Here is a 14,709-nt window from a genome sequence, read left to right on the forward strand (position 1 = left end):
ATTTCTCCTTTGCTCCCAGGCATGGCTGCAGTCACAGGAAGTGTGCACAGGTAAGGCAGGTAAAGACCATGAAAACTGGAAAGCAATGGCGAGGTCACAAGGAGGATAGACCTTGACAAGAAGACTGCAAAGCTGTGTGCAAATGCTTGAGACTCGTCTTGGTTTGATGCAGATAAAGCTCTGATCCTAAGGAGCATAGCAATGACACTGAGACCGACCGTGCCGCCCACACCCCAGGAGGCACAGGGTATCATTCATGCAGGACAGATCCGAGTGGCAGAAACAGATCTGCCCTGGGACCACGGCCCATGGGAGCTAAGCTGGAACCTGGAGCCTTGAACCTGACCAGATCAATGTCCTGCCCAAAACAGCAATATTCCCCATGGGAGAAAGATCTAAAGCCACAGGTTCAAGGGTTCTGCAAACCCAGTCCATGCCAGACATGTCATAATCAATAATAAGAAAATTGAAAAAAATGAGAAATCTTACAAGCAACCAGAGAACAACACGTCATTTATAGGGAGTGATGCTTCAAGCGGGTGAGGGTTTATGACCAAGTGTGTCCTGGAAATGTGACACTGGCCCAACCTTTGGTCATCTCTGCTATCTACGATATTAATAATCTAAAGAAGAACCTTCCTACAACCATAACAGTTGATGTACAAAAAGCATTTGAGACAAAATTTAACATCCGCTCATGATAAAAACTGTCAAGTATAAAAACATCTATATAAAAACCTACAGACAGGGCGCCTGGGTGGCTCCGTGGGTTAAGGCGCTGCCTTCGGCTCAGGTCATGATCTCAGGGTCCTGAGATGGAGTCCCACATCGGGCTCTCTGCTCAGCGGGGAGCCTGCTTCCTCCTCTCTCTCTACCTGCCTCTCCGTCTACTTGTGATTTCTCTCTGTCAAATAAATAACTAAAATCTTTAAAAAAAAAAAACAAACCTACAGACAAAATTATCCTTACAGTGAAAGACTAAATGCTTTTTCCTTAGGGTCAAAAACAAGGGAAGTATGTCCATGCTTCCCACTCCTATTCAACATTGGACTGGAAGTGCTAGCCAGTGCAAAAAAGCAAGGAAAAAACCAAAGGGGGAACTAGAGTATGTAAAGGAAAGAATAGAACTGTCCCTATTCATTTAAAAAAAACCTGCTTGTCTATGTAGAAAACCCTAACAAAGTTATAAAAAATCCTCCTGGATGGGGCGCCTGGGTGGCTCAGTCATTAAGCATCTGCCTTGAGCTCGGGTCATGATCCTGGGGTCCTGGGATCGAGCCCCACATCGAGGTCCTGCTCTGCGGGAAGCCTGCTTCCCCCTCTCCCTCTGCTGTTCCCTCTCTTGCTATGTCCCTCTCGGTCAAATAAATAAATAATGTTAAAATCCTCCTGGAAAATAAATAAATAAATAAAATAAAATAAAATAAAATCCTCCTGGAACTATGAAGTAAACTTGGCAATGTCATGGGATCTGAATCAATAGACAACAAAAAAAATCAATCATATTTCTGTAGATTAGTATGTACAACTGGAAAACAAAAATTTAAAAATAATTCTACTTACAATGGCTCTGGAAAATAAATATACAGGTATGAATCTAACCAAAATGTACACAATCTGTAGGCTTAAACCTATAAAATGATCATTAAAACATCAATAAAGATCTAAATCAATGAAAAGACATACAGTGTTGTTGGAATGTAAGATTCAGTATAGTAAAATTGATCATTCTTCCCAAATGATGAATACATTTAATAAAATTCCAATCAAAATCACAAAAAGGATTTACTGAAAACTAAATCTCATATTTGTATAGAAAAGCAAAGAAATTAGACTCACCAAAACAATTCTGAAAAGGAAACACAAAGTGGGAAGAATTACACCCACTAATGTGAAGACTTACGTTAAGCTAAATTAATCAGGCTCTAATTTATAGCTAAATTTAATCAGAGCTTAATTAATCACTGCCTTAATGAAGGCAGTCATAGAGATCAATGAAACAAAATAGAGTCCAAGAAATAGGGCTACAGAAAGCATTGGCAATTAGTTTTGACAAGTTATAAAATCAATTAAATGAAGAAATCGTAGCCTTGTACAAAATCTGAACAATTAGATACCTATATGCGAAATAAGCCTTAATCTAAAACTTACATGTCATTTAAAAAATAAGTCAGAATGGATCATAGAACACACGTATCTATGGTCAACTGATCTTTGACCAAAGTGTCGAGACTATCCAATTGGGAAGAGATCGTGTCTTTAATAAACGGTGTAAGACAACTGGAAATACATATGCCAAAGAGTGGTGTTGACCCCCAGTCTCACAAAAATTAACTCAGAGTGGACCATCGACCTAATATAAGAGCTAAAACCATAAAATGCTTCCAGGAGAACATAACGGGTGAATGTTCGCAACCTAGGATCTGACAATGCATTCTTTGCTATGACGCGAGCATGAGCAACACAAGAAAAATAGATAAATTGTAATTAATCAGAATTGTAAAATTCTGTGCATTGAAGGACATTATCAAGAAAGTAAAAATATAACCCACGAGGGAAGAATATATTTGCCAATCATGTAACTGAGAAGGGTCTAGTACACAGAATAAAGAACGCTTACCAAAAAAAAATGTTTTTCAATGGGCAAAGGACTTAAAGCTCTTTCTTCAAAGATGCATAAATGGCCAATAAGCATGTGACAAGATGCTGAACGTGATTAGGAATAAGGGAAACGCAAATTGAAACCACAATGAGATACCTCCTCACACCCAGGAGAACGTCTATAACCCAAGCCCGGAGAATACAAGGGCCGGTGAGAATGTGAGACGGAGGCCCTGGCGTATGGTTGGTGGGGGTGGAGAATGGTCCAGTTTCTGCAGAAAACCATCTGATGTCTCCTCCCAAACTTAGAGTCACCACAGGACTCATCAATTCTGCTCCTCGATACAGACTGCAAAGAATTGCAAACGGGCTGGAAGGTGCCGGCACACGGTGTGCAGAGCTGCACTGTTCGTATACCTGTATGCTTCTTCCGGTGGAAGACGTCAGGTGCGGAGGTCACCCACCGAATCACCACACTGCGCGGAACCCAGAGTTGGAAAATCCGTAGTCCGAAAACAGACCAGGGGTGGCCAAGGGTAGGAAGTCACTGCTGAATGGGCTCTGGAAGTGGGGTGATGAAGATACATCTCGTTTTGGAAACAGAGGTAGTAAAACCACATTGTAAATGTACCAAATGCCGCTGAATTGTTGACTGAATTGTGGTGAGTTTCAAGTTATGTGGATTTCACTGACTGAAAAAATTTAAGACTGGATCCCAGATCTCAATGTCGTCAGTAAAACCATAGTTTTTAGAAGAAAGCAGGAGAAAAAAATCTTTGTGACTAAGGGGGAATCAAAAAGTTCTTTAACATGATACCAAAAGCATGTTGCACAGAGAAAATGCTGACATTTCATTTCAAAATGAAAACCTCGAGCTGGTGAGAGAGACGGGTAAGAGGGTGAACTTGCAAATCATTTCTCTAGCTGGTGACTTGTAAGCAGAGCATCAGAGAACTTTCAAACCTCAACAGTACGCAAAGAAACAAATTTTACCAGGAATCAAACTGAGGGTTTTAGAGGGGAGCAGGTGGGGGGATGGGTGAGCCCGGTGGCAGGTGCCACGGACTGGCAAGGCGGCCACGGACTGCACGGAGCACTGGGTGTTGTATGCAAACAAGGAATCTCGGAGCACCACAGCAAAAACTGATGATGTACTATATGGTGACTAACATAATAAAAACAATTTTAAAAAGAAACAAATGTTGAAATGAGCAAAACTTCATAGATACTTCCAAAAGGAGGAGGTGCTGATGGCCAGAAAAGGCATGAAGATGGTCAACAACCTGAGCTGTTTGGGAAGGGCAAATTGGAAGTGCAGCTTCATGCCACTACAGGTCACAATGACACCAAAAGTACTGGCAGTCCCCAACTCGGAGTGAACGTGCTGCTTTTGGTGCTCCCGTGCATTGCTGGAGGAAACACAAAATCGCCCAGCACCTCCGCACAACGGTGGGACTGTGTTCACACTGGCAAACCCACAATCACCCTGTGATCCAGCAATCCCAGTCCTGCATGTTTACTCTGAAGAAATACAAACTTACGTTCCCACAAAAGCCCGAACGTGAAAGTTCATTCTCTCTTCACCATCAACAGAGACTGGCATAAGGTGGTATCTCAATGTGGTTTTAATTTGAATCTCCCTGATGGCTAGTGATGATGAACATTTTTTCATGCGTCTGATAGCCATTTGTATGTCTTCATTGGAGAAGTGTCTGTTCATATCTTCTGCCCATTTTTTTATATGATTGCCTGTTTCGTGTGTGTTGAGTTTGAGGAGTTCATTATAGAACCTGGATATAACCTTTTGTCTGTACTGTCATTTGCAAATATCTTCTCCCATTCCGTGGGTTGCCTCTTTGTTTTCTTGACTGTTTCCTTTGCTGTGCAGAAGCTTTTCATCTTGATGAAGTCCCAAATGTTCATCTTCGCTTTTGTTTCCTTTGCCTTTGGAGACCTATCTTGAAAGAAGTTGCTGTGGCTGATATCGAAGAGGTTACTGACTATGGGATTCTAGGATTCTGATGGATTCCTGTCTCACGTCAAGGTCTTTTATCCATTTTGAGTTTATCTTTGTGTATGGTGTAAGAGAATGGTCGAGTTTCATTCTTCTACATATAGCTGTCCAGTTTCCCCAGCACCATTTATTGAAGAGACTGTCTTTTTTCCACTGTATATTTTTTCCTGTTTTGTGAAAGATTATTTGACCATAGAGTTGAGGGTCCATAGCTGGGCTCTCTACTCTGTTCCACTGGTCTATGTATCTGTTTTTATGCCAGTAGCATGCTGTCTTGGTGATCACAGCTTTGTGGTAAAGCTTGAAATCAGATAACGTGATGCCCTCAGTTTTATTTTTGTTTTTCAACATTTCCTTAGCGATTCGGGGTCTCTTCTGATTCCATACAAATTTTTGGATTATTTGCTCCAGCTCTTTGAAAAATACTGGTGGAATTTTGATTGGAATAGCATTAAAAGTATAGCTTGCTCTAGGCAGTATAGACATTTTAACAATGTTTATTCTTCTGATTCAAGAACATGGAGTGGTCTTCCATCTTGTTATGTCTTCTTCAGTTTCTTTCATGAGTGTTCTGTAGTTCCTCGAGTACAGATCCTTTACCTCTTTGGTTAGGTTTATTCCCAGATATCTTATGGCTCTTGGTGCTATAGTAAATGGAATCGATTCTTGAATTTCCCTTTCTGTATTTTCATTGTTAGTGTATAAGAAAGCCACTGATTTCTGTACATTGACTTTGTATCCTGCCACGTTGCTGAATTGCTGTATGAGTTCTAGTAGTTTGGGGGTGGAGTCTTTTGGGTTTTCCATATAAAGAATCACGTCATCTGCGAAGAGAGCGAGTTTGACTTCTTCGTTGCCAATTTGGATACCTTTTATTTCCCTTTTTGTCTGATTGCTGTTGCTAGGACTTCTAATACTATGTGAAACCACATTGAGATACCACCTTACACCAGTTAGAATGGCCAAAATTAGCAAGACAGGAAACAACATGTGTTGGAGAGGTTGTGGAGAAAGGGGAGCCCTCTTACACTGTTGGTGGGAATGCAAGTTGGTGCAGCCTCTTTGGAGAACAGTGTGGAGATTCCTCAAGAAATTAAAAATAGAACTTCCCTATGACCCTGCCATTGCTCTCCTGGGTATTTACCCCAAAGATACAGATGTCGTGAAAAGAAGGGCCATCTGTACCCCAATGTTTATAGCAGCAATGGCCACGGTCACCAAACTGTGGAAAGAACCAAGATGCCCTTCACGGATGAATGGATAAGGAAGATGTGGTCCATATACACTATGGAGTATGATGCCTCCATCAGAAAGGACGAATACCCAACTTTTGTAGCAACATGGATGGGACTGGAAGAGATTATGCTGAGTGAAATAAGTCAAGCAGAGAGAGTCAATTATCATATGGTTTCACTTATTTGTGGAGCATAACAAATAGCATGGAGGACAAGGGGAGATGGAGAGAAGGGAGTTGGGGGAAACTGGAAGGGGAGGTGAACCATGAGAGACTATGGACTCTGAAAAACAATCTGAGGGTTTTGAAGGGGCAGGGGGTGGGAGGTTGGGGGAACCAGGTGGTGGGTATTATAGAGGGCACGGATTTCATGGAGCACTGGGTGTGGTGCAAAAACAATGAATACTGTTACACTGAAAATAAATTAAAAAATAATAAAGTAAAATAAAAGGAATAAACAAACAAACAAAAAACAGAGACTGGCAATAGTCCAAATGTCCTTCAATGCACAGAGGGCACACGTTCGCAGAAGCCCCCAGCAGTAGGAGGGAGCGCACCACGGGCGCACAGAGCAACTCGGAGGACGGCCAGTGCACCGCGCGCTGAGTGCGGGCCAGTGTTAGGGCTTGAGCGCTCTGACTCCACTCTCGAAGAGAAGAGTGACAGGGAGGGATGTGGGTGGTCAGGAGCCGGGGGTGGGGGCGGGGGAGGGCCTCCACGGAGCGAGAGCTGGAGGGGCTATCTCGGGGCGCTCTAACCCTCCTGAGGACGGATTCTGATGACGCCTCCATGAACCTGTATGTATGTTGCAATTCACGGAACTGTCCATCAACGCCAACCCATTTTACTGGAGGAGAATTCTAAAAATAACACGTAAAACCTGCTCGAATAAGACACAAAACGCAGGGGATCTGAAAGCTGGGATTCAGGGTGTCATACCTTCTTTGTCCTTTCCTAGACCCACCAGCTGTGTCTAGTACCTAGTGATGTGTAAGAAATCGCTTGTATACATGGAAACAAAATGCTCCCAGATGGCGGCCATAGGGGGTGCCCCGTGTCTGTGACTTTAGTGGGAGTCAAGCCTGATGGCTCAGGGCTCCCTCCTCCTATCCTCCTGTATAGTAAGGTGAGGGAAACGTCTTGCTCAGTTTTATCACAGATGGGTGGTGGGAGGGGCCGAAGCCAGACCCGGAGTGAGGTTTCCTGCTCACGTACATGGGGTCACGTTCACCCACTGTCCCAATCCGTCCTCAAGACAGCTCTGTCGGGTGCGATAACCAGGAACACCACAGCATTTAGAGCTTTTTCCGGAACACACAGTGTCGCACTCATTCCCCAGGGGTCACGTTTGATCAGGTGTAAACCGAAAATGAGATCAGGGAAAAGAATCCGCCATCTTCTTTCTAGCTTTCTAGCTTCGTGTCAGCTTGAACCCCAGCCACCCGTCCCTCACATAGCCCTGCCCCCACTCGCTGAACCCGCTTTTATTAATTCTGAATATTCTATGTATTTCTTGGGGAGAGAGAGAGCACACAAGCAGGCTGAGAGGCAGAGGGAGAAGCAGGCTCCCCGCAGAGAACAGGGAGCCCAACGCAGGGCTCGATCCCAGGACCCAGGGATCATGACCCGAGCTGAAGGCAGATGCTTCACTGACTGGGCCAGCAGGGCATCCGTGAATCCGCTTTTCATGACCGGGTGTATATGTCATCCATCTGTTTGTCTGTATTGTTCATCTCTGTTTATCTTGTATCTAACCAGGATCGGAAAGTGACAAATCCTCAGTTTACATACAGCGGACGGAGGGATGGACGGAGGGAGATGGCAGCTGGACGGACGGGGCGGGGGGAGGAGGGGGGAGGGGGAGGGGGGAGGGGCAGGCGGACCAATCATCTCCCTCTGCAGAGGTTTCTGTAGGTGATGCCCAGTCTGGCTCGGTCACGGAGGAGCTGCAGAGTACGTCTGATGGAAGGTGGGCAGAGCTTACAGATTTATTAGTGGCTTGTGCGGTCACTTTTAATGTTTCTGTGGCAATGCTAGCAACAAATTAATAAAAGCTTAATTTTTATACAAATAGTTTTATTACAAATTTGAATTTTTAAGAAATACACAGTTAAAGAAATTACATAAAAGGCCTTAGTAGTCTTAAAACCGGTTTTGGAGACTTGGGGTGAAATGTCATTTCAGGGACAGTGGTCACTGCTGCTCTCCTGCAATCCGTCCGTTCCCTGACGTCTGCGGCGCTCGCGAGAACGGGGATGCCGCGCAGCTGCCGCCCTGTGGGACACGGAGACGAAGATCCTGCGGGGCTGTCTCCGCCCCAGGCCGCGGAGTGAGGAATACAAACGACAGGAAGGCCTTTGTACGGCGGCCGGTTCTGCGGTCAAGTCATTCAGTTGTGTTTAGTGTTGAAAACCCTGAAGATGCTTAATACAGAATAAAAACAGTAAAGCTCAAAGGACATGCTTCACCGTCATCGACACCACGCTTACGAGCCTGGCTTTAGCTTTGGCTTTGGCGACACACGAGTTCTGGGTTCGAGGTGAACAGTGAGCACGGATGTTGCCATCCAACACCCGCGTGTGCTAAAAATCTACGTGAAAGGACAACACAGTCTTTCCGAGGAAGAAACTATGTAAGCTTTATTTTAACAGTGGAAATGAAACAAAAACTTGCCCTGCCTAATTGCTGACATCTATATAAATTACTAAAATATATATATATTTAATTTCTGCCTACTTTTGGACCATCTTTATTCCACAGGAAATTCGTGACTTCTGCAAAAGCAGCTGCTTAGTACCACACGGAGCAGAGAGACCTCGATGTATGTTTGGGGGGGCTGGAAGTTCCGGCTGCTGAGCCCGCCGCTCCACGTGCGGCCCCGACACACGGGGGCTGCGTGGCCGCTGTTCGTACAGACCCGGCTTGACAGGGACACAGACAGACGTCCCATCCGGGGCTGACAAGGCAGCTGCTGCGATACAGGGTGGAGACGGGCTTTCGAGCAGGACGGAAGCCCCCGCACACCTCCTAGCACCCTTTGGTTTTCTGATGGAGTCTCACGCTACACGTCAGTGCACCGGATTGTAGGACAGAGTTACACTTTTATTTCATCACAAGTGCCATCTGGTATGTCACTATGACAGCTTATCACGGTCTTTGTTTCTCCTTCAGCAAGTAGAGGCCACCGAAGCAGGGGGTGTTAGTTACGCAAATTCCTATAAGGCACTTTACGGTTTTCATACTGGGCAGTGAGGTACACAGGATATATTTCTAGGGTTCGTTGCTGTTAAAAAATAGAAGGGGAAGAGGAGGGAGTAGCACCATGTTGTACGTTAGCGGAGGGCCGGGCGCCATTACGTTCTCCTCATGCAGACTTGGCAGCGGCTGACGTGTGTGCGCAGCTCCCCGGCCTTCAAGGTGGACGGCGTGGGCTTCCTGCGGGACGACACAGAAACCGGCCGTGGGCGCCGCGGCTCAGCGAGGCGGACCAGGTCCTCGGGCATCCCCCCCAGGCCCGGAGGTCTCCGAGGTGTCGGACGGGAGGGGGCCCCAGCCCGGGACAAGCGGCGACCCCCGCTCGCCCTAGTGAACGGACACCCTGCTGGGTGTCACCTGCCCTCACGATGGGGGGAGGGAGGCACGCGATCAAGTGTACCCCCCATCCCTGGCCCTGAGGATGGTGGCTGCCCGAGTGCGCGCCAGGGAGGTCACGGAAACAAACAGCCACCCCGCGTCCACGCGGCTGCCCGGTCTGAGCCACACCGGCCGCACCGCCCTGCCCCTCGCCCGCCCTTCCGCTCCCGCCTCTCTCCCCCACCAGACCATGAACTCCGCCCGCAGAGGAAGGTCTCTTCTCCGCAACCCTTGACACAGAGTAAGTGCTCATTAAACACCCGCCGAATGTGTAACGAACAGCGAATCTAGGGTGATTACTAGACGCTGAAATGCTTCTGTAAGCTTTTGCTGGGTTATACGCGGTAGGTAGTCTGACTGGAGGCTGGCGGCGAGACAGTTAGTAACTCAAATGCATCCTTGATCCTAGAAACCCCACCTCATTTGACGGTTAGAGGCATAAGGCTGAAGCCGGCACTAAACAAGTTCTATTAAGACTAAAGTAGCCATATAATCCCAGTAACGTCCTAAAATTAGGGCTGTGGATTATTAGCAACTTCTGTGAAAATCTTAACCGCCCTCAAATTAATTATTTGAAATAATGGGATCTAATCTATTATTTCAGTTCTTTGTGCCAGGCTACTGGTTCAAAACAAACAAACTTACAAAACCACAAAACCAACTCATTATCACCCATTGACCCTACAATGGAAGCCCCAGGACCTGATACACCCAAGTGCTCAATTAGGTAACTGACGGTAAGGTTCTGTCCCGAGTTGATGTCAAATTTCCAGTTGCCTGGAAAGTCTCATTAAGCTACCAGTTAAGTACCTGGTACTGTTCTGGTGCTTAAAATACAACAAGATAGAGAGTGTTGCTTTGCCTTTCGTGAGCTCACTCAGGAAGCTGAGACAGGCTCCCAGAAGGGTCGCCCCACTCCCCCCGAGAAGGCGCAGACGGGAAGGCGCATCTCCAGCGGGGAGCGGTACTAATGTGGGCAGCGACAGTCACTGCTGGGGCTCGTGGGCCCGGGCGCCTGGCCAGCAGGGGCCGCACAAAGGACAGAGGGCTGGTTGGCACCCTCCGCATCCCAAGGGCGCCAGGCTCCACGGCAACATCAGCAAAGCCAGCAGCCCCTGGGCAGTTGTGTCAACGGTGAAATCCTGGTGGGGAAGAAAAGGAGGGTCTTCCCTATTGATTTCAGTGCGTTTGGGCTGAAATTCACTCTGATTTTCATGGGCCTACCAGTCTGGCCACGTCCCTCAGCCCTCACCCAGTGCACACACTGGCGTGAGCGCCGCGGCTGCCACGGGAGCGACGGGTCGGGTGCTCAGGACCGCTCGTGGAGGACGCAGCCCTAATCAGCGCGTGCCGACACTCCAAGACTCTGTGCCTGGGTCATACGGGTCCCAACGCCACAGAGGGGCCCTTCTGACTTACTTGAACATCTCACTTCTCTCGATCGTGGCGAGCCAGAAGCTGTAAGCGTTGGCGTAGTAGTTGCATGTCCCGCGGCCGTGGCACTCGATGAACGGCGCACTCCTGAACTCCTCCAGACAAGAGCCGGGGGATGCCAGGGCCTGGCCGGAACCTTCAGCGCCGGCGCTGGTGTGCTGCGGGGCGGGCGCGAGCCGTGAGTCGGGCCCCTGCCCGCTGCCCACACGGAGCCTGGCGGTGCCCAGAGAGCAGCCAGAGTAGCCCCCGGGGAAGCCTCGGCAGGTCACCTCGAAATACATGGGTGCCCACACCGCCCTCCACCCACAAGCTGGCCCTGCTCCTTGCGGGGAGCACAGCGGCTAGACCCTGCGCTGGAACCCCATCACCGGTCTCCCCTGACCAGACGGGGATCACCTGCGGGCATCAAGAGTTAAAGAAATGCTGGCCTTGCTCCTTATAACGTCTGAAACGCTGAAACTCCTCTAACTTGGGACAGAAGAAAGAGCCCAAATGTGTAAATGGTGCTGAAACCAACAGATGTGACATCAAGCTTTCTAATAAAAATCAGAGACGATAATTAAAACCCTGCATCTGCTGCATTCGAAGCTATGTGTCCCTCTACAAGGTAAAGAACAATCGTCAGTTCCCTTTCTCTGAAAAGACAGAAAATTGAAACAAGAGGAAGAAAGGGTAACTGCTATTGTAAGGCACCTGGGTCCAGTGGGTTCCAGGAGGACAGACCTGCGCTCAGAAACTGGGACCATAAGATCAATGACCCCAAAGGAGACAAGAAATTCCAAAATCGCCACGAATACTGGTTCAGACGTGAGATTTCAGAGCCATGAGAGCCCTCTGAGGACAAAGCTAATGCCCTCCATTCCCAGAGCAGGACCAGAGGATGCTAGAACATTCTGGATCTGACCATGGTCCCAGGCAAAGGTGAAGCAAGTACAGGGGTTTCCAGACTGTCAGGCCAGAGCCCTTCTGGGTCCCCAAAAGCCCCCACCGGCTGGGAAGTGATGCAGAACTCTCTAGGACACCACTGTTTTGGCTTGTTCTTGATTTGGGGAAATTGGGAGCAATCATTGTTTCAGTCCTTCGTCATGGGGACCAAAGGCTCTCCTGAGGTTCTTTGCTCCTTGGGCCAGGGCCACTTCTGTCAGAAGGAGGTTCTGTTTAGTATTTCTTATGATCATGGAGTCAAAAGATTCAGCCCGTCTCCTCACTGCTGCTGTCCTATCTCTACCCTGTAGTCTGCTCTGGCTTTCTTGATAAGCAGCCACAACGCAGTGGTTAGACTCACAAAGCCACTGCCAGGGCTTCGCGGAGCTGCCGACCCTCACGCCCTGCTGAAGCCCCGCCCGCCCAGGACACCCACAGCCCAACTGGAATGCGACAGGGCACTCTGACACCTGCTTTCCCGGCTGCTCCGTTCCTTCTGCACTTGCCGTCCCCACGGCAGGAGGAAGCAGTTGTGAAGCCACTTTCCCGTCAACAAACAGTGGCCAATGGTCACCCAGGGACCTAAATGTCCCTGTGGCCGCAACTGAGAGGGTGACCGGCTGCGGGTGGGCGGGGCCTGTGCGCCGCAGGCCGGCCCCTGCGGGTGATCTGCTCCACCCGACTTCCCGGTGAAGAGCTCCCACTCATGCAATCGCTACTCAAAATTGGGGTGACAGAGTCAAAGAAGCGGCCACCATGGGACCGCAGACAGGTGTCATGCTTCCTATTCTAACTGGCGTTTCAGGGGTGGGACCATCAGGGACAGCCGCGGGGCGCAGAGCAGCCTCTCCCCGCAGGAAGGCCGCAGGCCCTCGCACTCCCCCGCACCCCATGCTTCTGCTTCAGGCTCCTGGGAGCTGCGTGAATGTGCACCCAGCTCCTGTCCTCCTGGGGAGACGCTCTGACCCCAGGGAAGCTCCTGGCGGTGTCCCCACCATCTAGTCCCAGAGCAGAGACTCAAGAGGCAGGAGGCGGGAATGGCTGCTGTCCGCGGCAGAGCAGGCCAGGCCCCTGGGCAGGCTTTGGTCCGGAGGAGAGGCCGGCACTGCAGGAGGCTGAGAACTGAGGGCAGGGGCGCCGAGGGACAAGGTGAGGGTGCTCGAACGTTCCCCAAGTGCTCACCATGACGAAGGAGTAGCCAATCCAGAGGGAGGACCAGCCGCTGGGGCACGGCGGGATCTGGATGGTCTGGCTGTGCACGGCCATCACCATGGCTGGCGCCTCACACACCGCACACCTGGAAGGCAGAGGGCACGGACCCTGAGCACGGCCGCGGGGACGGCGCGGGACGAAGCCTGTGCCTGTCCGTTCCTCCTCCTGCTCTCACCCACCCCTGCGCTCGCAGGTTCTGAGCCAGCATCCTGCTTACAACAGACGGCAGCCTGCACCCCTCGTGCAGATTCTCTAAGCCCCTCTCGGTGTTAGAAAATCCACACCCGACACTGGCTGAACCGTCTGCTTTGTGGGGAGGAGGTCACCAGAGGGCCGGGGGCAACCGTGGCCGTCTCCCGGAGGGGCTGGGGGACCCTGGACGGGTGTTTTCTCCCTTTTGCTTCCAACGTTTCCCGATTTTTCAACAGGGAGCGTGGATTTTAGCAAAACACAACGAACACTTGAGACAGGAGAGTTGGCGGAAACCAAGTGCTACCACTTCTGGAACTCAGTGATTTGTTTCCAGCGGGGAATCACCTTCAACGGAGGGAAGACGTGTGGACGCGTCACTAGCAAACACTGCACGTGAGGCTGGACGTCCCCGTGAGCCGCTGTGGACTCACTGTGGACTCGCAGCCAGCAGAGCCGCGGGGGAGAGCCTGCCCCGGGCGGGGGCCTGCGTGGGACACTGCGGCGGGCGCACCTCCCACAGAACCCGCTCGGGGCCAGGGGCCTCCCAGACCCAGGCGACCGACACCCAGTAACAAACTACAGTCACACATGCTCTCCGGACCCAGACCTGCCCGGCTCAGGGAGCCCTTCGATGGCAGGAAAACATTTGTTAAAGAAAAAAAAAAAATTTAAACTCCAGCAGTCACATAATGACATTGAAGTCACAAAGTGAACAGGGTGTTAGCAATGCCGATAAGTGACTACAAGCGCTGTGAATCATCACACCTAGTCATGCAGGAACATTTGCATGAAAATGGACGGGGAGCGGGAAAGGCCTACATCATTCATTCCATTTTCCGTGGATGTATCTGTGCGCGCGCACGTGCAATTTTCTACTCTATTCACACAAGTGCAGATGAGTTAAAAGCCTCCGTCAAACACTGAAGTTCGCCTTCTACATCTGCCACCATCTGTCTGCGGGGCACAGAAGCCAGGAAGAGAGCGTGGCGGCCGGGGGCCCATGGGGAGGGAGCTCCCGACGCCACCCCGTCAGATGGACACGGACGGGAAGAAGCAGGAGCGCGGCCCCTGCTCCGTGGCGGTGGTCCTGCCCCCAGGACAGTGAAACAATCAGGAGCTCATGAGTCCGTCTGCACAAAGTCAGAAACGTCTGCCCTTTCTCAGGATGAAAGGAGAGAAGCTCCTGGCTTTCCTGCTCCACAGCAAGGATTTTGTGTTATTAACTCTAAAAGCGAAGCTTTCGGAGCTCCCCGAGTGACCGGGAAGTCTGAGACCTGCTGCGACAGCGGAGTGAGTCACCCGGAAACCCGCGTGCTCAGAGACCAGAAGTGGGCAGCCCTGCTCCGGAGGGAGGGTGACAGGAGCAGCGGGCTGGGGGCATGACCGGTAGGGCCCCTCCACGCTGAGGGGTCGCTGCCGTGGGTCGGTTAACGCCAGCAGGGCCCGGACTAGCTCAGGTCAGACA

General features: G+C 49.9%; 1 protein-coding gene across 1 annotated transcript in view; it reads right to left on the reverse strand.

Annotated features, from left to right (window-relative positions):
- Positions 1–7,908: 7,908 nt before the first annotated feature.
- The window catches only part of COL4A1 (collagen type IV alpha 1 chain), a 130,728-nt gene continuing 123,927 nt past the window's right edge, over positions 7,909–14,709 (reverse strand). The window contains exons 50-52 of the mRNA XM_082701007.1: positions 13,023–13,137; positions 10,902–11,074; positions 7,909–9,284 (exon numbers count right to left, since the gene is read on the reverse strand). Coding sequence (XP_082557133.1) covers positions 9,203–9,284; positions 10,902–11,074; positions 13,023–13,137 — 370 coding nt within the window. The 3' untranslated portion in view covers positions 7,909–9,202. The remainder of the gene's footprint in view (positions 9,285–10,901; positions 11,075–13,022; positions 13,138–14,709) is intronic.

The sequence above is a fragment of the Mustela nivalis genome, assembly GCF_964662115.1.
Source record: "Mustela nivalis genome assembly, chromosome: 15".
Taxonomy (NCBI): Eukaryota; Metazoa; Chordata; class Mammalia; order Carnivora; family Mustelidae; genus Mustela; species Mustela nivalis.